Raw genomic sequence first — 23,885 nt, forward strand, 5'->3', positions numbered from 1 at the left:
ATTTTTATTAGTTTAAGATTTTTTCCCATTTTTGTTAACAAGAGTTTGAAAACTTAGAATTTTTTTATTGTATTAAAACAGATATAAAAATTGGGATTATTCGTAAGTTAACTATTAAAAAAATATATCTTTTTTTTTAAAGAAAAGATTATTAAAAATTAGGGGCATCAGGCGATTCAAATTTGTAATACTAATTAATCGCATGACTTCACTCGTTAACTCACGATTAATCACAAATTTGTTCTAAATGTACAATTTATTTTTATAGGTTTTCATACTCTTGTTAACAAAAATGGAAAAAAATGTTAAATAGAAATAGTTTTAATAGATTTTTTTTTTTACATCTATAGCCGTCAATGGCAGCGAATGAGTTAATGTTTTAATTTATAATTTGTCCTCATGATCACAACAAGAGGTTGGGAATCATTTGTGAATATTTAGTCAATAATTCATAATGCTGATAAGCTCATTTAAAAGAGCGCTTGCAAATATTCTGACAAATATCTAAAATTGACAACATTTGAAAAGACAATAAAAAACCTTTTTAAAATCTCAACAAAAGTAATAAAAAACATTCTCATAACAATCCTGCTATGTGCAGATTCTGATTCCGGTGCCAATTCCACTTTAGTTTCAATCCTGGTTCTAGTTCTGATTTAGGTTCCATTTCTATTCCGTTCCTGGTTCTGATTCCGGTTAAATTTCTAGTATATTTCTGATTTCAGTTTTGGTTCTGTCACAGAATTTCACACCCACCAGGTTTATACTCTAATTGCCACCAGTTGCTACAAGATGGCTGTGGCTAAATGAAGCTCAAAATGCCACAATGTCAACAAAACACTACTTTTGTATAAATGAAGCCTTCCTTGAGATCAAGATGGCACCCAATAAAAAAGAAAAAAAGGAGAATCCGCGAATTGCGAAGAATACTTCAAATGAAATGAAATAAGGCAAGTGGGGAATACTTACAGCCTTGTATCGGACCAGGTAATGCTTAATCGGGGAGCCGCCGTCGTCCTGCTTGATCCAGTTGACCTTAAGAGCGTTGCCCTGATTTTGAACCAAGGCCTCCAGTTTCGGGGCACTGGGTTCCCCTAGGAAATGGAAATGAGAGTAAGCGGGTTGCCATAGAAACAGCAGCCATGAATAAAAGCTGTTTTTAGGCAACCACTACAGTAGCGGAGTGAACCCCTCCAAAAAAATAATAATCTCAAGGCCCTTTTAGGAATTTACGACTTTGAGGGCATGGCGAAGCTTCCTCATTAAGCTCTGCGTCTTGTGCGTAATGACCGCCGGGATGCCGGATAACGAGCCTCCGGGCGTCGATGGACGTTAATGCTAAAGAAGTTGAGTTGCTTTGTTGTTTGTTGACCGCCTACGGTGGTTAATTATGAATAAATGTATTGGCTCCACGCTTACATAAGAGTCTGAATCTCACTTGAAATAACCCGATAAGGCAACCCAACACCTCACACCTGATCGATATTTGAACGTTTAAACAATAGAAAGTGGTTAGGAAATGCAATACTGTTGTTAGAGATTGAATTCTAAGAATTCCGGTTAGCGTGATGAGAGCAGCTACAAGTGAATGTTAGAGGAGGGAAGCAGTTAGAAAGCGTTGTTGTCCCCAAGTAATGTTGTGGTTAGCTTCTTTTGTTGTTGTTGTTTTCCTCCGGGGCTCAAACAGGTGGACAGAGGTGGTGAAACAAACAGAAAACAAAGATGGGGGGGGGGGGGGGTGGCGATCCTTCATGCAGACAGTCGGGTGCTTGGGGCAATGTGTAAATTATATCCTAGGTACTCGTTTGAAGACATACATTTATGAATGAGGGTTAGAGCTGTGTACTGTTTCAGATCTCACAAAATAAACATACATAATTCTGTCCGCAACCTTCGTGAGGATAAGCGCTTATAATGGACACCCAATTCTATACACAGTTAATCCTTTGTGGACATCCGGTAGGCTAATTGTACAATGCTATGCTATGCTAACGGTTCTGGCACTGCTTGTTTTAGCTTTTAGACTCATCTTTTTCTACTTGGAATGAAAGCCAAACAACACAAATTTGTAGGATAACATCTGTTCCTGAAAGTGTTAGCTTGTTGATGCTATTTCCAATTATGTGTTAGCATTAAGCTAGCGGACTTTACGGCAAAGTGAGAGCTAGGATGTTTTAGATACAAAACATGTAATTAGGTTCCGAGCAGCCACCGTTAAGGAAACAAAAAATCTTACGTTTTTGACATACTATATGACGGGGGCGGGGCATCTAATTTTGTGTTTCAAAATTCCTTCTTAATGACACATTCTTGGTTGTACGTTTGACCTACATCCTCGAAAATTGACCCACAGTGTGCAAAAAAGGCTTTTGGAGCCACTCTCGAATTAACAGGAAGTCCGCCATCTTGATTCACAGAATTCATCCAATCTTCATCATCTTAAGAGGTTTAAGATGAAAACGTATTGAAAGCTTTTTATTTGGTCACGCGCCGTTGCCGTGGCGATTCACTGTTCACTGCAAAGAAAAATGAAGCTGTTTTTGAAGGTCGAAATATGGGCAAATACCCATGAAACTTTGCCACACATAAATTCTTGCTAAACATTTATATTTGAAAGGCTTCTTGTTCTATGTGCCACTAACCCAACGTGGACGTACCCCAACATGGCCATTGTTTTATCTTTATTTTAATAGTAAACTTTAACTGGTGGTGGCATTAAACAGTGTGCAGCCTATTTATTTTTTTAAAGATTTGTTCTTTATGCCAAACTGGACATTGTTTCCCAACCATTACAGAGCCACCTTAGAAGCAAATTTTTATGGCACACCACCCAAAAAAAAAAAAAAAAAAAAACGTCATAAAAATGTACAAGATAATTATGGGGATGGAAAAGACATGATAGTGATGAGTTCACACATGCACATACAGAACTCCCTGTGAGAATCAAAACAACAGAACAGGAAGTTGTGGAAGAGGTAGAAGGCATCGACTTGCATGCAGCATTAATGTCATTGGCCGTGCTATTAAATACGTTCCACAATCAATAGAATGTCAGCAAATTAAACATAATGCAAACAATTAAGGCTTATCTCGAAACACGATGAGGTCGTTATGTTCCAACACAATTACAAAAATACATTGCAACATAACCAAACTATTTAAGCTTAAATCAATAAAACAAAACAAGAACCATTTTTAAAAAAATAATTTTGAGGATTAAAATGGTTAACTGCTGTTGACAAAACCTAAGCAATTTTTTTTAACTATTGTACTATTAGGTTACATTCTCTCTCGCCAAAATAGCTCCGACGTGACAAAAAGTGATGATGGCACTCTCAAGAATGCGCATTGGCATTAATCATTAACATTAGTCGACTGAGAGTCATTTAGGCATGAATTGTAGCCGCAGTAATGGCGGAAGGCATCGGCATGAGCGATGTCTTAATAATTGATGTCGCGTTCCAAAATGAGTTCCGCCGAAACGAAAACGTGCTCCTTTACACTCATTCGTCTGCAAATAATGAGCAAAAGTTACCTTCTGTTGGCCGGCGACGTCGACGTCATCAGCACCATGCAAGAGCCACAAAAGTCACATGATGCACAATCACATGATTCGTCGATGGGGTAAATACGGGGGCGGAGCATGGGTGGCGGGAGGGAGGGAGGGAGGGAGGGAGGGAGGGAGGGTGTGAAAGGTACAAAAAGGAAACATTTTTGGAAATGATGAAAATGTTAACGTAAAAAAACAAAAAACACAATGTTGCACACATGTAATGAACACAAAAAGCCAAAAAAAAACACACCAATAGACGTCTTTTCAACACAATACAGTGGGGGTAAAAAAGTATTTGGCCAAAATCCGATAGGAAGTCTATGGGAAACTGGCCAAATACTTTTTTGCCTCACTGTAAGTGAGAGTTCAAAATGTTACTTAAAAAATGTCAACAAAGGTTTTAAGCAAAAATGAATTGACTTTACGACAAGTTCGTTTTTTTAGAGCAACTTTGAAACTTGGCAAAGGGCCGATTATCGGACATTTTAAAAGATTATCTTAAGCGATTATCTCGTGGTGTGGGGGTGTTAATGCTACAGTTCACTATTTATCATTGCAAATTCATATGTGATCCAAATTTTGATCTCGTTGGGCTAATTTATTTATCAGTAGCGCCTTAAGATACGGGTTTGATTGATTCCATAACCAGGCTCGTACCTTGAAACACTCATATCTCAAATCACGTCTCCAGCTTTAATCTGATCAACCCGACTCAAAAAAACACAACAAAATTTGCGGTCATGTGTGTGTGTTTTTTTTTTTTTTTTTTTTAAATATGTGAAAATAACTATAATAATCAATGATATTGTACTTTATGAAAAAACAAAACAATGTTTTTCGTTAGCCTGTCTATTGCGTTTTGCATTGTTCGCGAGCATTAAGCTAAGCGGACTTTCAGAAAATGCTACGTGTGTGTAAGGCACAATGTTTTATGTGCAAGTGGGAGGGGCATTAAACATGAAACAATTTCAAGTCGCTTGTTCTACCTTGACGCTTAACACACATTGAGAGTTTAAGGTCTGCATAAGCTGTGATTGTTATTCCAAAGGCAGTTTTATGTTTGTAAGTATGACAAGTGTGACAACAATGATTGTTAGGAATGTGAAGTTACTGTGTTAAATGGGAATTCTGACACCCAATTCTAGACTACGCAGTCACAGGGAAAGTAAGCAGCAGGTGGGAAATGCTGTTTTGGTTGAGGTTGTTAATTTATGAGCCTTGCGATGCTTCATCAGTGTTGTCCTGTCCTGTTGCATCCCAATCATCATCATCACCATCATCATCATCATCATCATCACCACTTAATGCCATCTACTGGGCTCCATTTGCCACGAATTACGCCAGCGACGTTTCTCCCACCACAAACCTTTTAGCATAGCGTAGCATTTGAAACTGGCCCTGCCGCCAAAACGACGCAAAGTCAAACGCAAAGTCAAAAGTCAGCTGATTTCACACATTTGTTCGCCGACAAGAACAACAAACAGGGAGTCATTTATTTACTCAACGGCAGATAGGGGGAGCTGTGTGTTCGGCAAAGAGCATTTCATCTCATTTGTTTTTGGAAGAAATACAAATATTTTCAGTATATTACAAGAGGAACTGGAAAGTCAAACAAATTAAGAAGAGCTGTTATGGAGAACTGCGGTAACAAGCAAGGCTTCTAAGAACATAAACATGGAAACACACTATTGTCATGCCTCTGTGGTTACGGCTGTTTTGGTTAGCAACAGAGTTCAAATTGGCTCATCTAAGACCGTGAAAATAACAGACAGTTTTTGCTCCTGAGGGGATCAAAGAGGTGTCCATTTGAGGGAGGTGTGTGATTTTTTCCCCTTTCTTTTTCTTTTAAACACTCAATGGATGGACACCCAGTGACTTATTAGAGAACCAATATTTAAGGAAATACTGTATGCTATGCTGAATTTGAAACCCCCATTTTATGCGTTGCAAGGAATGGATGCATTGCTAGCTAACAAAAAATTGTTGATTCAAGTGGAACTTGTCTTGATGGTTCCGACATGCAAATTAAAATATAATTTCAGTGGAGTTACTCTACCTACTAATAACATTCCACTACGAAAAAGAACAGAAAATCACTCCAGCTGTGTTCAACAAATGTCACACATCATTTTCAATGCAGTTAGTAAATGCGCCACTATGCTAGTCCATTTGGGTACCCGGTTAAACTAGCGCTAGCTCACCACAACGACGGCAAGCAAGTTAGCGACGGCAATGACGAGCATGGTGGCATACTCACTAAGTGCCGTACTGGTGGTGACAATAAGGGGCGGAGCCTCTGATGACGCTGAAAGACGTTGGAACATGTTGATTGCCCATTTTGAATAGTGCGATAGAGAAGCTTGCATTTTTAGCTTCTATTAGCACGTTAGCACATGTTGTCAAAAGGTAGCAAAACAACTTTAATACATGGTCAAATACACATTACGCTTACCATCAAGTCCAACCTACACACCTTTTTGCACATTTTACAGCAAAACCCACCACAACTTAATAAGTGATTAATAGCTAACAAAATCCTGTTCAGCATTTTTACTAGCCACATTTCCGACTCTTCCCGGGAGTCGATAAAAACAAGGCCACGTTTTGTATCATCCAAATATGAGTCATGACTTTGAGCCAATCAAATGTGCTTCTTACAAGCATAAACATACCATTAAAAGGACGAAAAAAAGATAATAGTGCACTCGTGCAAGCGAGCGCTATCAAGCGCTAGGAAGGTTTGTGGGACTTGGAGCTCTTTAAAGCAAAATCCTTACGGGGGAGATTTAAATGCAAAGATGTCCGGCCTTTAACTTTACGACCGGTAAGTACCTAATTGATTTCCTTATGATAATACACCTCGCTTCCCAGTTGCGTGCATCTCATTTAACGACCTCGCTCGACGCTAACGAGCTGAATTTGCAATTTACTGGCCATCGGGAAGAGATGTTAAGGGGGAGAAATGCTAAGGGGGTTAGCTAAGCTACATGTTCAATATAAATGGAAACGCACTGCTTAACAAACCTTTCGAGAAATGGAACGGAATGCCATCTGGAAAAAAAAACATTTAAGAGATTGACTGGCATTTACTCTATCAAAAGCGGATTTGGGGGGAAAAACAAAGCGGACAGGACAGGACAGGACAGGACAGGACAGATAGAGGAAACTTACGTGTGAAAGAAAGGCCTGATAGGTCCGATGGAATAAGAAGAGATGGAAACCGCCGTGAAAGCGACGGATGGACACAAACAAACAAAAAGAAGAAGAAACAGACAATGAAAATGAAATTGAACAAAAGTCCCAAACGAGGCCTTGGAAAAACGACTGGGAGCCGCGAGAAGCTTTTTATCGGCGTTACTGTGAAGTGGTGGGAAAATCTCATAAAGTATGCGAGGTGTCGAGGAGAGTCTATACGAAGAACAGACGGATGGAGGGCTGCTATGGATTTAAAACAAAGAGTCGGAGATTTATTTATGAGCCCTTCTGAAGGGGGCCTGGGAAAACTCAGTCGTGGATCAATATGTTAAAAGAACTGCGTGCGGGTGTACGTGTGAGCTTTAGATACGTGTTACTTATTGAAAAATAAAACAAATACCGTTATCAAGTGATCGAGTTTTTACAAAAGATGTTTTTTATTACCATGGCTATGTTGACTTGAATCATTAGAGCATTGATCCTCAACATGGAGGACAGCGCTAAAGAATCGCTGCCCAAGTGCTTGCATTATCTTTCAAATTTCAAGTTTTTAACGGAAGCCCGGACCTGCCAATGCGGAGTAAACATTTTTGACTGGCGGGTAGGTTAGACTGGCGAACACATTCGAACATACACACGAGTACTTTCAAACGTACTTATGGGCTAAATATTACAAACGTAGCCTATTTTCCCATCATGCCACATGTGTGAGTGAAAAAATAAATAAATATATATATATACGGTATATACAGTAGAGTATATATATTTTTTAAGCATTTGGTCCACATTTACGGAAGCGTATTGCATTCACTTGAAAAAAAAAACCCCAACTTTTTGGGGGAAGTTCTGTTTTTTTGAGTATTTTTTTTTATTTTCTGTTTTTCTGAATATTTTTATCTGTTTTACTGATTTTTTTTTCCTGTCAACCCCCCCCGAAAAACAGGAGGAAAAATATTCAAAATAACAGGAAAAAAATTATTCAGAAAAACAGAGCTGGTGTTCTTGTTCTCTAATCTCTGAGGGAAAACCCTCTAAAAAATATTCTGAAAAACAGAGGAAAATATATATTTTTTAAACTGAAAAATAAAAAAAATAAAAAAAAGGGAAAAAAATATTCAATGAAACAGAAAAAAAATACTTTAAAAAACCCAAAGCTCCCCCCAACAATAAGTCAAGAAAACAGGACTTTTTTTTTTTTTTTGTAAAAAAACATTGTTTATTCGTAACTTGTATGATTTAATATTATGCCTGCTGTGCATGATTTAGGTTCAGCATTTTTACCCATAATGCAATGGGGGTATTGACTTGCGCATTCGCAATAACACCGCGTGGCGTTATGGGGAAATACGCTATGTTTTTAGCACTTACGCTTGAACGTCCTCGCCAGTCAAAAATGTTTGCTTGACATTGGCAGATCCTCACTTCTGTAGTTTTGAAACATTTATTTAGATTTATTTAGCGTCCGTGTGCAAATCATTGTGCACCTTATGGTGTCGTCCAATAATATTAAATATATTTTTGGGGGGGTATAAAACAGGCGGTACGGTGACTGCGTGGCGGTTTGAACCGGGCCTTCCTGCTGGTCACGAAAGCGTTACTTTGAGAGCTAAGAATTCTTGTTTTAGGTGGTAAAAAGTTAGAGAAGCACTGCATCAGAGGCAAGAAACGGTCCTCAAAATAATGCTGATCCCTCTAATAGACGTTATGCCTCAATTAGTGGCCCGTTGCGTCATCGACTTGAACCATTTCACGCTGACGTGGTCAGGCCACGATGTTGTGTGCATCCATGTTCATGTTCCTAGAAGCGACTTATCGGTCCCGTTTTCGCTGTAATCGGTGTAATGGTTAAAGTAAGCTAATTAAATAAGTGGCTCTTTTTGCACAAATGTGCAAATTCATTCAAATGTTCGATTACAACTCGGTAACTACAACAAAACAAACACAGGTTAGCCGGTGAACTGCGATGTATTTGATTTGTTTCATTTGACTTGTAAGACAAAACAATTATCCGTGCGATAAAGATATTTAACGACCGCACGACCTTATCAAATAATTGATCACAAATGTCGTCAAAGGGCTCATCTCAAGCCAATACCGCGAATGGGATGACTAAACCTCGCGTCACATGTATGTTTTGGTTTTGCCCTTGTGAATAATAACATTCTCTTTGTGCGCTTTTATATTTGCTGTGTGGTATGCTAAATAAAAGCTTTAGTCCATTTTAGAAAGCCTTCATTCAAAGGATTGTTTTTGTAAAAGATTACAAACCGAGCCTTGGGAAAAAGTTTCTGAAAAGAACGCAGGGTGTCATGATAAAGCGACATTTCAGGGCTCAAATAGAGGACGGGTACGTACGGATCGGTCCGGTCTTGAACTTGACGGCTGCGCCACTCTCGCCTTCGCCTTTGCCGTTGATGGCGGACATCTTGACCTCGTAGAAGGTGTCTGGCGTCAGGCCCACGATGGTGATCCTGGTCAAGTCTGTTGAGGGGGAAAACATCATTAAGCAGTCTTATCAACTGTACAGCATGCAACAAAATAAAATGCAAAAATAAATAAAAAAGTAATTGAAAATTAGTGTCCGTAAAAGTCATTATTCATTAATTTCTCTTTTGAGTAATGGCCAATGTTTTTTTCCCCAAGTGTGTATAAAATTCACTATATAATCTATACTTTTTCTGAAGATATATGTAACATTTTCTATTTTAAAATACCCATAAGATCTACATTTTATTTTTATGTTTTTAAAATTTAAACTGTACCATTTTTAAATAATAAAATGTCCATATTAGGGATGTTCGATACCACTTTTTTTCAGACCAATACCAGTATGAGTACAATGCTACTAGTACTTTTGATACATAAAATAAAAATAAAAGACATAATTTTAAAGAAATTAAAATTGCATGTAATTAATTGCGCTTTTCCATTTGTGTCATTTCTAGTTCCTGATCATAAAATGGTCACAAGAGCAATACCTTGAAATAAGGCTAGTAATCCCTAGTACATTTAATCTATATATTTCACATTTTTCTTTCAAAATAACGTCCAAGAAATCGAGATTTTTTTTTCTAAAAGTATTATTATAAATTAATTTAAAAAAAATTAACGATAATGTCAATAAATTGTATAAATGATTGCTTCTACTTACTACCTAATTATAATTTATATACTGTTATGCTCATAAAATGCATGGTAAAATCATTTTGAAAAAAAGTATCCCAAAAATTCCATAAAATATCTTGGTTTTACAATATTATATCGCCAATATCCAATAAAACTGTGCGCACTATTTTGTGAGGTTTTTTTCCTCCTTTCTTTTTTGTATTTTTGTTTTGTTTTGTTGTTTTTGCTGTTTTTCGGAAACTATTAATTATGCAAACCAACCAAAATACCATCATTAAAATATTGAACTTTTTTTTGCTGACTGTGTCATGTACATACCGAATGAAGTAAAAGGCTGTTTGATTCAACAATGTTAATTTGCCGGGAGGAATGCGCTCCTACTATCAAACCACCACATCAACTTTATTTACATCGTATCACTTAGCATCAGTCTGCTTGTAGTTTACAGTAAGAGAGTGTTTGTTGATGCAATATTCAATGATGTTGGCCTGGAGGCAAAGATGAGGTTTGACTTTCGATTCTAAATCAGTCAAATTGACTTTCAGGAAGTTTGCATCACAAAACAAATCTAGACGCTGTATGAAAAGCTGTATAAAAAAAGATAAATATATATTTACAGAGTAAATAAATAACTCTCACTTTTGATGGACACCATGAATACAATATGTTAAAACTGCTCCTTTTTATTTTTTACAACGGACTCCAGGCTTTTGCAATGGATCCATTTCAACATGTAGATGCACCTGCGGCAGTACTTCTTTTAAACATGTGATGGCAGTCCCGCTTTGTATCACGAGAGAGTCCCAACAGCTCACTATCGGCTATCTCACAAACGTGAAGACATTTTTCACTCAGGGGTGTACTCACTTTTGTTGCCAGCGGTTTTGACCAAAATTGACATTGTTTCACAAGCTGTGCGCTGGCACTTTACATAACAGCAAAGTGTCCTTTCTTCAGTCATACATATTTGCAAAAATGGATGCTGCATACTCACTTTTGTGCATGTGGTTTGGTTTTGCTGGTAACAAACATGGATGCACACAACCACACGTCCAACAAGACTGTTGCTGCTGCTGTTTTGGTTAGCAACAGAGTTAAAATGGGTTCAACGGTTAACTAGTCTTAGTGAGTGAACAATAGCATCTATCAACATGTATTAATTCATCCGCGGGACCGATGACCTGCCTCAGTAAGTGCTGCTGTTTTAGTTAGCAAGGGAGTCCAAGCGGGCTCCCACTTACTCACTAATCTCAATGTGTGAATAAAATTGTTACATAGTTATTGTTGTGCTAATGTGCCAACCTTGAATTCATAATTCAGCTGCGTTTTAGGTTAGCAGTCGTGTTGAAATGGGTTTAGTAGTTCATTTTTTTTTATGTCTGAGTGTGCGTGATAGTGTTGAGCAAAAGTTTCAAGACTCCACACTCTAATTCATCCAAGTGACTTGACATTCTTTGGTAGGTGCCGCTGTTTTAGGTCGCAAATTGGCTCAGCAGCAACAACAGCTTATATTCAGGGACGTAATTGGACTTTCTCTCCTGGTGGGAAAAGGGAGTCCATTTTTGGTGTTTATTTTTTTAAATGAATGACTGACAGCTATTTGATGGAATCCGATACTCAGGGATGTGACGACAACTGAAGAAAATCACGGTCTTGGGTTTTCATTTTCTGTCTGTTTTGGTCAGGCTTTTTATTCACCCACAGTAGATTTTATGATGTCATTACTGTTAAGCACCAACTGGAGCTTTCATTGATTTAATTAAAGGGGACTGTTGGGTGTTTCTCGCCATAATGTGGCCTATTTTTGTTATTCTTGAATGTACCATTGAATGTTGAGCGAAATGCAAAGCGCATCCCTCGGAGCGCTTACTGTTTTTTTGCTTAGCGCATTGGTTTACATGACAGGTGGCTCTCGGGCCGTGAGATGACAGCAAAGCCGCTGACGGATACGCCCCATGCGGCAAACAGGACAGGAAGCATCCCGATACGCGTCGCGGCGGGACGGGACGGGGCAATTATCTGGGGCCCGAGCCGACTGTCATCTCAGTCTCGCTCTCGGCCAGACGTCGGGCCGCATGCGGCACTGTCATGTTTGGATTAGCTCCTGGTGATAGCTCAAGTGATATCTGCCCCTCCTGTCACATCAAAGGATCACCATTTTTGTTTATCCGCAAAAAAGTTGACGGAGGGAAGTGGTCGGGTATTGGCAGAACATTTCCCATCGGGTTTTGACTGGCCGTAGTTGAGAAAATGATGGCTAAAATAGCCTGTGGCTCCCTCTGGTGGCATAAAGAAGAATGTTTCAATTAAAGGTTAAAATTAGGCCACTTTCCACTTCTTATTCTCGTCTATCCAGACTTTGGACAAACCCACCACAGATATCCATTTGGCAAATATCTCACACTTAACCCTCCTGTTATGTTGTGGGTCAAAATGACGCACTTTCAAGTTAAAGAACAAATGTTAGCGTTAATGTTAACTTGGCACTAACAGAGAATGAAAAGGGTTCAATTCAAAAAAATTTGCAATGAAAACAGTTAAGATGCTTTTGAAACATTGACATTTACTGGGTCAAATTGACCCAACAGTTTTTTTTTTTTTGCTATGAAACTTCACATCAACAAACTAAGAAATGGTTAAGTTTGATGTATGTGCAATGAAAATGGCTATCGTGGTTTAGGAATTTCCGGGTCAAATTGACCCATTTTAAGAGTGAAAAAGCATAAACATTAGTGTGAAATGTTTCATCCACAGACAATTTAAATGGTTCACGTAATATATTTTCAATTAAATGTTAAATGTTTATTGGAATGCTTTTGGAACATTAAACATAACCCGGGTCAAATTGACCCACTTTAGAGTTGAAGATACTAATGAGCATTATTTATTTATTTCTACATTTCATCAATTGAAATGGTTCACTTTGACCCAGTTTAAAGTTAAAGAATTACAAATAGTAGCATTCATTGACGATGTTGATTTGAAATATTTGTGATGCGTTTTTATCATTAAACACCTGTGACAAACCTAACAGGAGGATTAAAACAAGTGCAATCAACTTCCTCTTCATGATTGTTTCACCTTCCGTGGCGTCGTAGTCCCTTCCAGTCCAGTCCTGGCCGTCCACGCGCCACTGTACCCGATATTTCATGATGGGAACACCTCCGAAAGAGGCAGGCTCGTCAAACTCCACCACAGCCGAGCTGGAGAAAGGCTCAAGCCTTTGGATCTCTGGCGATGATGGCACTTCTGCAATGCAAACCAAAAAAAAACAGGGGGACGAGTTAAGTACCCTGCACAAAATTGAGCTTTGAGAAAACTATGCGATTGAGCACTGCTAATCATGAACGGCCGTTTAGGGCGTAAAAGTGTTTTAAGATCAACCAGAAGTAGTGCAGACTTGGGGAATAAAGAGGTTGAAACTGATGGACTGCAGTGTGCGGGTGGTGGTATGCATGGTGAGCAGAGAGTAGAGCTGGGAAGGAATGGGGCAACCCCATTCTGTGTTGGTGCCGTTCATACAGAATAGCTACATGTGGAAAAATATCTGGAAAAATGCCAGTTTCTATTGTTTTCCGGTGATGATAACAGACCCAATGGTTTGTGATACAAAATGTTCCTCTTCCACTTTGAAATTTCAGTGACCGCTACGTTCAGCCTCACGCTTCATGTCCAATTGGTTATTTAAAAGGCAGCTTTTATGCATTTAGTTGCTTTAGGCGTCCTGGAGCAGCCCGTAAAGAATATAAAGGGTGGGCAGTATGTTACGCAACGCCGGCGGATCATGTTACCACGGTAAATCCGACTTCTCTGTGTTCGGTCAAGGTCTGCAACGGTCTCCCCGGTGCCTGCCGGAGGAACATTTTCAAGGTGGAGCCTTGCCACGGCCAATCCATCACAGCAGTGTCGCATTTCAATTTATCCTCACTCTTTATTAACCTGTCCTTTGGAATGTTGCATTTTATCGGTAAAATCTAATCAGCAATGGAGCGGGTAACATCCATCTTTCCAAATTCAATACTGCTTTATCATGTGCTGGAGTCAATAACAGACAGAAAACTGATGCATAAGAGTAACGGAAGACCTGGAATACATTATGGAATACTTTTTACGTAATATAACTGGGCCGACTTTGAACATGCATTCCGTGCCGGTTTTGATTCTACAGACAGAGTACACCCGAGATCAGGCTTCTCCAACCGGTAGCTCAAGTTTGAGTAGCTCGCGGACAGATAGCTAAGGCTAACTTCAAAATAAAGTTGATAAAATAATACACTGACGGCAATGCAAAAATCCTTAGTAGACTTTGACTTTGAAGTCGAGCCGCGTCGTGGCGTGATGACTAGCTTGACTTCCCTTTTCGACGTTTAGGATTTCTATATCGTACTTTTTATTAACATTATATAGTTGCGACAAACATCAAAACAACGCTATCACAAACTCATATTCAATAGCTAATTTAGGACGCTAAGAAAGCGCTAGTTAATTACGCCGTGATTATATGGCACGACATAAATCTACGACTTTAGTGGCTAGCAGCTAGCTGTTAGCATTAGTAACGGGTGCCGGGCTGGTAACATAAATGAGTTTGACAGCTGGTACCTGGCTTGCATTCTTTATTCTGGACCAAGGCCACTTTGTAATTTATTCTCCGTGTTTAAAAAAAGGGCGTGTGGCATCAATTGCACTTTGAGGTCTTTTCATTATTAGGAAAAAAACAAGATAGATAGAACTTTGTCGTCATTTACTTTACTAATAATAAAAAACATTGACACTCAAAATGTCAAATATAGCCGTTTAAATGTTGGTTTACACATGGACCATGTATTAAATAAGAATGTATCTGCTTCATATTGCACTTGTATTCCTAAATCCTAAACTGAAACTGCCAAATTAGACCTTTCTTTTTTTTTTTTATGGACACAAGCGTTTTACAAAAATAAATTAAGACTAAGATTAAGTCTAATCTCTCCCGATCTTTAAAAGGAAACTCAAAGATGAACTAATGGCTACATATTTATAATTAGCTGAATCCACTGACTGGAATCAATGTTTGTTTCTTGTTTGTGTAGTGTTAGGATGTTCTTTGTTTTGTATGTTTGTTTGCATTTGTTTAGTTTGTTGATGGTCTAATTTCTGGTCCGAGCCCCCATCAAATAAGGTTTAAGTAGCTTCTAAGGGGTGTCTCTTTCACATGTAAATGTATATTCAGATTGCCTGCATGATTAATGGTAGCTGTGATCTTCCAACGTGTGAATAAATAGAACTTGAATTACTATTTATCTTTTTTTTTTTCGATCCGAAAAATTATCCGATTCGAACCAGCACTTTTTTGAGTCGTTACACCACTAGAATACATATTCAGCATAGTTTTGGTATATATATATACTTTTTTTTATCAGATTAATCACATTTTAGAATTTGGATTAATCCCAATTAATCGCTTAATTAAAAAGGCTTTTTATCAAAATGTTTTGCCCGCCAAATTTAAAGCGCATGCGTGATGTGTTAATTCTTTCGACATTTAATGTTATGCGGACGTCTTCAACATTTTTTGATCCAATGCACACACTCATCCTCCTCTTTTTCTAATCAGTAATTAATTTAAAATGGGGGAAAAAATGTCCCCAATAGTTTGACATGAACAAATATTCTGAATGTCATACGCAAACATTTATTAAACGCTTTACTTTAATGCATGTAGTTATGTTTATTGCTCAAACACAACCTGTGCTACCTTTAACGTAACCATCCGCTGTCAAGTTTAAAGATCATCTGCGGTCAACATTAATAGTCTGATTAGTCTACGTTAATACATGATTGTGCAAATGTTTTGTGATTAATTAATTAGTTAACGCTTTAACTAATTAATTAATCAATTAGTTAAATCTGCGGTTTTGCTTTTCTAAAAGTAGTTTGCGGTGGAAAAAAGGTTGGAGACTCCTGTTCTAGATTGATCTCAGTTGTTAAACTTTACTCCCTTCATGATAAGCACAGACGGTGTCCCGCCTTCAGTTAAAATCTGATACTATCTCCACAAACGAAGCACCGATATTGTATTAGTTCAATTAGTACAGAACATAACTTTGAAAAGGTTTGCAGGCAGTGGTACAGGGTACACTCAAACCCTGATCCCAGCGTTACAAAAAAAGTCCTGGCGTCACCAACTATTATTACACGCAGACTGTGTCTGGTCTGTGGTTGTGGCTCTGATAAGACCTCCAAAGGCGGGAACATTTCTGGGTCAACCTCAGAGCCCCGTTTTGTATCTGTGTCATGTCAAGATAATATGTAAACGAGGCAACCCTGCTGTTCCTTTAACACACAAGTCCATTTTTTAAAGCAACACGAGCACCAGAAACCACAACCTCCCTAAAAGTTGATCCAACGATGAAAAAAAGGCCAAACCTGCTTGGATGAGAAGAAACTCCTTGGACTCTGTACCCATCACATTGGTTGCCGTGCAGTTGTAGCTTCCAAAGTCACTCTGGGATTCAGGAGAAACCTGAACAGACCGTTAAAAATCAGACAATGGCAACACGTGACGTAACAGCGACGTTGTCCAAAGTGCTACCTCCAAGTAACTGACGCTCGGCGTGCTGTAGATCTTCACGTTGCTAGTGTTGACAGAAGGTACCAGGAGGCCGTCTCGGAACCAGGTGACAGAAGCCCCGGGGTGGGCTTCCACCTCGCAGCTGATGTTGGCCGGGTTTCCCTCCCACGTGTACACCGTCACCTCTCCCAGAATCTTTGGCGCGTCTGCAACACCACATCATGGCTACATGGTTAGCCGCCCACCTGCAGCTTTTGCTTCTTTATTATAAATCTTCCATTTTACTGGATATGCTAATGACCATGCAAGCCTCCAACGGAAACTAAACTAAAACTAAATGCGTTCAATAAAGAACCTATTATGCTCCAATCATTCTTTGTGTGAAAAATCCACAGGGTGATCGGAGTTCAATGAGCTAAATGTGACCACGCTGAGTCTTTTACTGCACATTTTGTTTATTTCCCTCAAGACACCCGGCAGTGTTTGTTAGGGTTACCGGAGTGAAAAGCCATACAAGAAAATTACCCCAAATGAATGTTGATGAATGATTTTAAAGCAAGGCAACTGTGTCTTTTTTTTTTATCCGGCTTCCATTTAGAACGGAGTACCAATATTTGAGCAAATCCATCACGAACCCTTGACGTGCGCTAACCCGCGAGGCGAAAGGTTTGACATGCGAGTCACGTGGTTTGCTGAAGTTTAAATAAAGGCCAACAGGTTTGAGCTTTCTCCTGACTGGAAAAAGAAACGCTCTGTTGATCTCAGTGAGATGTTGCGAGTCTTATTGATTTGTCTGCCAACTGGCGCAAACAACAATAGATGAAGGGAGGGAAAAAAAAAAACAACTTAAAAGTTGCCTGGATGCTGTCAAACTTGATTTCTCGGTAGCTCATCGTAGAAGATACCGGACTGATGAGGGATCACAGTAAAAGAATGTCAGCATCTGAAGTCAGTCCGCCGTGATATTTCAGCTATTCCACCCTTGACCCCGGTTAATATCTATATGGGGCTCTCATTGACATCGACCAAAGATAATTCCTGACGGTTTGTTGTTGCCGGGTGAACTGGAAAGGTTGTATTAATAACCTGTTTTTGCTTTTACCTCAGCGAGTTCTTGCTTTGCCATTGAACAACAATCAAGAGCTTTGGAGATTGTTATGTACGGTCTCAATCTTAGCGATATAGAGATAACCAGGGCAGTTAAATATTTTGAATCAAAAGCCATCAACAGTGCGGCACACAGGTTTGTGAGTCAGTCTCGACGGAGGTCAAAACACACAACCGACTCAAATGATTTGTGTTGTGATGGTACGTCGTGTGATTTCTTGACTATTGTAATCCCACTATGAATTCACATGGATAACGTCTGGTGTTCCACAGGGTTCCATTCTGGGGCCTCTGCTGTTTTCATTGTATCTGCTTCCCTCAGCCCTTGAAGAAGGATTGTGACTGTTGAAAAAGAACCTGGTATAGATTTCATCTCAAACCTCAGCTACATTTTGTGCTAATGTCATCTGAAATCAATTGGAATGTTGCTCCTCTTCCTGAATATATAATCCATGGACGTTTCAAGAGGATGGCTTGAGAATTTGAAAAACGACAGTTCTGATGAAAACTTTGAACTGATATACTTTGGCTGTCTTTTGTCACCTTTCACTGTAAATCGGAAGAGTTCTGTCAGTGGGGAAGATCAGCAAAGGCTCATGACTGGTAGACTAGTAGATCTTAAATCAAATGAAATCAATGATGGGAAATAATTCCCCAAAGTTTGTTGAAGTATTTGGTTGACGATTACAAGTACTGACTGAAAACTGATATTTGGCCTTGGACACCAAAGACTCTCTTGATTTTGAAAATGAAATTAGTCGAGAACTGGCGGATCAGGATTGACTTACAGCGGACCTCCAGGTACACGGGCTGGTTGTCCTGACCGATGGAGTTGCTGGCGGTGCACAGGTACAGTCCGGCGTATGTGAAGTCAACATTTTTCAAGAGGAGGGACGACACGCGGGCGTGGCTGCGCACCACAATGTTTCTGTCGTGGCTCTGTGAGCGAGAAGACACAAAAAAGACCAATTGTGAAGGGCACACCCATCAAATCTTTTTTCATGGGAAAACCATGCAGAATAACCCCTTCCCTGGAAAGGAAGAAATGCTGGAAGTTAAAAGTGGAGTCTGTTAGAAAGAATGCAATTGAGAAAACGATGCAGTGAACAAAAATGGAAGATTTTAATCAAATTTTCCATGAAATTGTTAGTTGGTGGCCTTCTTGCTAGTTGATGGTGGATTACGTAAAATGTTATGAATGGATGGATGGAGCAAAATCTTCAATCTCTACATTTTCTGAAAATCAAATCATCTGTAAGATTTATTATAAATTGTGTTAAATTGTTTTGGTATCATAAATGGTGGTTTATTTACGATTGAAAAGATTTCCATATCCCGGGTAGGCAATTATTAAGTATTACGTTGAGGGTGTCTATGGATCTGAAATAAGATTTTCCCTCTAAGAATTCCTTTAAATTCTTTCAAAATTCCAATTTTACTGCAGATATAGAAATAAACGAAATGTGGTACGTGCAAACATTCAGCTTGACATGGGAAATTGGTGGGAAAATGATTCGTACACTTTCGATTAGTCAATCAACATTAGCGTTAATTTTGCATCAAACCCGCCTTGCATAATTAAAACAATTCATTTGCGTTAATGAAGAAATCCCGCTTCATCCCATGTGTTGCTTTCGATTAGCCTGTTTTTAATTCTCACGGCGTGTCCGTCGAGCTCCCAATTGTGGATTGTGACACATACTGAATGAATATTAATAGAAAGGCATTTGCAATGAAAGATACATATACATATATATATATATATATATATATATATATATATATATATATATATTTGCTGTTAGTGTGAGCTATCGTTGCGAGTGAGGAAAAGCTTTCAAATGTGTTTTTTTTTTTTTTTTTTTTTTTTTTTTTTTTTTTTTTTTACAGCCTGCTACATACTGCTTCTTCATTATTCATAGTCCTACTTTTCAACCGCCACCATTTTGAGTACTTAGCAGACAGCTATGCCATTCACTACTTACTGCACTTACTGATAATCGGGTTTAATTTGAGCCTTTTTTTCCCCGCCTTCTGCTCAAAGCCAGCAAAGGCCCGATTACCCGATGGCTCTTAAAGATGATCCTGACTGATTACTAAGGATCCATAGACAGTCAGTCCAAATAGAAACAGTTGAGTGCTACCTTGACGCTTAGTCGTTTTTTTTTTTTTTGCAGTTTTGAGTTCAGAGTGGGCTTCAAAAACGCCACCGCTCAAGTGAAAAAAAATATAAGGAGAGCTAGGCCCAATCTCAATACTCACACTTCCATCCTTGTGCCCCTCAATCAGCCATTAACGTGAATGTGTACTTGACCTTACTGTGGCACGTCCCTCCCCGCCCACTAAATGCGACGAGAAGCCCCCTCCGACATTTACCGGTCAAGATGAGCTAAAGTGCTTACACATTAATTTAAGTTGTCAGATCTTCCTTGTGATTTCTCGGTCAGGTATTTTCAGGACGCCGACATTTCTCTTCGAAGCAAGTATTTTCTTCACTCCCTCCCCACGCAATTGTGCCCAAAAAACAAAGGGAATGCACATCGCTGTCTGCTACTACATAAGTCAGAGAAAGACACCTCACGCCTCTCTCACCGAAGGTTCGGACATTATTCCTGTCACGCAGGGTAAGAATGAATTTATATGACCTTATAGTTTCAATGTTTTGTTGGCATTAATAGTAAATAATCGCGTGGACGGTTAGCTACCCGGAGCGATCGTTAGCCTTTGGCTAAAAACAACAATGGAGAATATTACCTTAGTGCAGAAACTTTTCTGGTAATTTTGGAGGGATTCAACTAGTCATGTGGTCTTCCACAAAGTTTGATCCAGCGCAGACATTCTTCGTAGTGGTTTGAGGGTTTAGAGAAGGGAATAAACCGTACATGGTTATCACTCGACGACACTCGACCGCGACTACGGCGTTTAACCATTTTTATGGATTTTTACCTTGCTTTTGGATAACCACGCAATGCATGGCCGGGAGCTAGGTCGCTATGTTTGTCCACGGCAAAACTCACGTGCCGACGCAGACATGACGTCTTGCGTCTTGATTGGTTTACTAGGTCATGCGGGCATGGTTTACGGTCAGGTCAATTGAGGGCACAAGGGTGAAAGTGCAAGTATTCTTATTATTGGGCCCTACAGTTGACATACACTTTCGGCCTTTAATTCAACAGTACAAACTGTCAAAATCATATACAGTAATCCAAAAGCACTGACTCAGTGAAATGCCCGATATCACTAATTAGGCCAGACTAGAATAGATTAATTGCATTTTGATTCATTTGAATTGGGAAAGTTGATTTGGTCATTGAACCAATTCAATTCGTAAGTCAAGGTACCGCTGTACGCCACATAAGTATGATTGTGGAGATTTGTGCTTAAACGACAACGACAGGACGTCACTCGTCCACACTTTTGCCGCCAACATTAACGACAGCTCCAGGCAGGTTGCAACAACCATCCGCCGGTCGAGTGAGTGCCGGCTCGCCCCTTTGAACACAAACGCCAATCGCTTGACGAGGCTGTCCGGGACTTTACGACAACGCTCGCTGGCGCCCTTTGATTGATGATCTCGTAGACGCATTCAGCCGGAGAGCAGAAGCTATCAGCGCACCAGCTAAGGATCGGCCAAGATCAATGCCAATGCGATCGATGCGAGCGCATGAATCAATAGGTGATTTTCTGTGGCGGTACAGCTAACGATCCAACAGGGTTACAGTTCTCCTAATTACACGGAAGGTCCTGAGTACCAACGTATTGAAGACATTGGGATGAAAAACATGATTTCAATTGTGGCTTTAGTGCATTGTGGAGATAAGAACACAGTGAGGACAGTGCAGACTGGAAAGGTCGAGATGCTTTTCTTTTAGTATCAACACTCGTCTACTGGCAAAGGGCAAGTCTTGATGTTGAAATCTACTTGACTAACTACTGGTCTAAAATACCAAACTGGGCCCAAAAACAAATACTAGTTACTACTCACAACAGTAGAATAAACAACGTTGATTCGGGGAATGTATTTCTCATACCAGTTCCAACACCTTATTTGGATTTTCACAAGAATTAAAAAAATTTCATACTGCACTGTTTTTATTTTATTTTTTTTACTTCAGCTGCCAAGACTGAATTCTGGGAAGTTCTGTAAATAGGCTCAAACACGGATAGGCAAAGTATGAATTAGTGCTGTCTTTAATGAATATTTTTTAGAAACGATTAATCTATCGATTAGTCTATTGATTAATCGACTAATGGGATTAATTTAAATTTTGCATTAAAGCGTATTACAAAAGCATTTCCCCCCCTGATTACTGTTTATTAACCAGTGATTGGTGTTTATTTCGTACTTCGTATAGTGATAAAAAAAAAAAAAGGTGGATTGATGTTGTACTTTGTTACCGGTTCGGTCATTGGTTTCTAAAGTAAAAGCAGATGTATGCAAATGTCTTATTTTGATTAACCGTGGGCAGTATTTTATTTTGAAATGGCTTGGTCAACAAACCCAAAACAGGTCACACTATCGCATAGGATACTTTAAACACAAAAGATAATTAGTCTTCTTTCATGAAGGTCTACAAAAATCAGTGATATCAGAGGATTTGGACAATTTTAAATAAAAAAATAGTTGTCGACTAATTTGATAATCGATTGGCAATTAATCGATTCATTTTGACAGCTCTGGTATGAATTAGAGTGGGCTGATTCCATTTGTGTCATTTTTAGATCAAGTGAAGAAATGAATGGAGAGAAAGAGTTTCTTTCAGATGAATACTGATCTCAATTAAGGTTTAGCACAGTGCCCTCGAGGGCCGGAATCCTGCAGGTTTTTCCTGCTCCAACGCACCCCTTCCAATGAACAGGATCGTTATCAGGATTATGCAGAGCTTGCTGATGAGCTTCAGGCGTGTTGGAGAAGGGAAACATTAAAAACCTGCAGGACTACGGCCTTTGAGGACCGAGTTTGGACACCACTGGTTTAGCATGTCCACGCCACGCCCAAGAAACCAAGCTTCACCTCCCGAAAAAATGTGAGTGTCAGTGACAGCGCATCTGCATGTTAGCATCAGTGATTGTTATTCATCATCATTCTTCATGAAATATTGACGGATTTGACCGATGTTTGGAATCAACTAATATCTGAGGAAAACCACAATTTTTATAAAAGATAAGTATCCAGAAGGAGTCATCATTTCCATATAAATCACCAAGATATAAATCCCCCAGATTTGATTGCAGCTATAAAACTTTAAATCACTTGCCAGCAAAATGACAAGTCAGTGGCTCAAATGTTTACACACCCCTGGGCTAAAGGCTCACGCTTTCAGTATATACGGAGGGAGGCAAAAAAAAAGAAGTCTGCCCTCGTATTTTCATGAATCCAGCGCCTTCGATAAATAAAACATTTCCCCACAAAAATGAAGAAAAGTTTTTGACAAACTCGTTCTTATTAGACTAAAGCAAAATTGGATGCCAAGAGCAATTTCAGGTCCATGTAACTTTGTAGCGCGGTGGTAAACCAATTCCCTTTTGGCACGGAACCCGTTAAAGTTGGTACCGTCCAATCAGAATGGCCTCGTCCTTCCATTTGGACGTCCTCCGAGAACCAGGAAGCAGTCTGCTCACTAACTGGCCAACGGGCAAACACAAAAATTCTTTATAATCCTATCAAATAATCATGTATTTCTTTAGACTTGGTGAAGCAGCATGTGGCTCATTATCCAAGGTTGTTTTTGAACGCTCCGTTCCAATTACCTGCAAATAATTCGACAATCTGCGATAACAAGGCTGCTTAAATGTAAGAACAGTCCATTGGATAGTGTGCCAGTAAAAATACGTGCTTTCTGCTTAGTTGTGTTTGTATAAGGCACAGCAGACGCTATTTACGCCGTCGGCCCCTCAATTACCCCACCAGACCGTTGCAGAAGCAACTACCAAAAAAAGTGAAAAGTCGACTTTCAAGGATGAAGTACGGATGACATTAAGTGTGGTACGAGACTAATGTGAACACGGTTAGTGGTGGTCTAACAGCACGCAGGATTTAAGTGGCTTGAGTGGAAACACTTGGGGGTGGTGCTCTAGCGTGGTAAATCGGGGGCCCGTGCAACTACGGCTACCACTTTTTAGTCGCCATACCTCGTATTGGTCGGGTCGAGTCCACGAAGCCTGGAGAGGACAAACACACAAAAACAACCACACGGTGGGGCTTTCGTAAAGGAGTCACATCCAGGGGGCGGGGCAGACTCAGTCACATGTCAACAACAGCAATAATTTTCAACATTGGGAACCAAATGTTAAATATGTAAAAAAATATATAACATTTTTTATACCAATAAAAATAAATAAATACAACTT

General features: G+C 39.3%; 1 protein-coding gene across 7 annotated transcripts in view; it reads right to left on the bottom strand.

The window, feature by feature from the left end:
* The window catches only part of ncam1a (neural cell adhesion molecule 1a), a 211,467-nt gene that overhangs the window by 18,224 nt on the left and 169,358 nt on the right, over positions 1 to 23,885 (bottom strand). For 2 of the 7 annotated variants that reach the window (XM_086098040.1, XM_086098045.1), the window contains 9 exons: positions 23,667 to 23,696; positions 18,323 to 18,473; positions 16,449 to 16,633; positions 16,283 to 16,379; positions 12,956 to 13,123; positions 9,104 to 9,229; positions 6,725 to 6,739; positions 5,811 to 5,858; positions 970 to 1,094 (listed from right to left, as the gene is read on the bottom strand). In XM_086098040.1, coding sequence (XP_085954166.1) covers positions 970 to 1,094; positions 5,811 to 5,858; positions 6,725 to 6,739; positions 9,104 to 9,229; positions 12,956 to 13,123; positions 16,283 to 16,379; positions 16,449 to 16,633; positions 18,323 to 18,473; positions 23,667 to 23,696 — 945 coding nt within the window. The remainder of the gene's footprint in view (positions 1 to 969; positions 1,095 to 5,810; positions 5,859 to 6,724; positions 6,740 to 9,103; positions 9,230 to 12,955; positions 13,124 to 16,282; positions 16,380 to 16,448; positions 16,634 to 18,322; positions 18,474 to 23,666; positions 23,697 to 23,885) is intronic. The other 5 variants (XM_086098046.1, XM_086098044.1, XM_086098041.1 and 2 more) reach the window with 4 other exon arrangements.

The sequence above is a fragment of the Leptonotus elevatus genome, chromosome 16 (assembly GCF_054856555.1).
Source record: "Leptonotus elevatus isolate MCC_2025b chromosome 16, RoL_Lele_1.0, whole genome shotgun sequence".
NCBI lineage: Eukaryota > Metazoa > Chordata > Actinopteri > Syngnathiformes > Syngnathidae > Leptonotus > Leptonotus elevatus.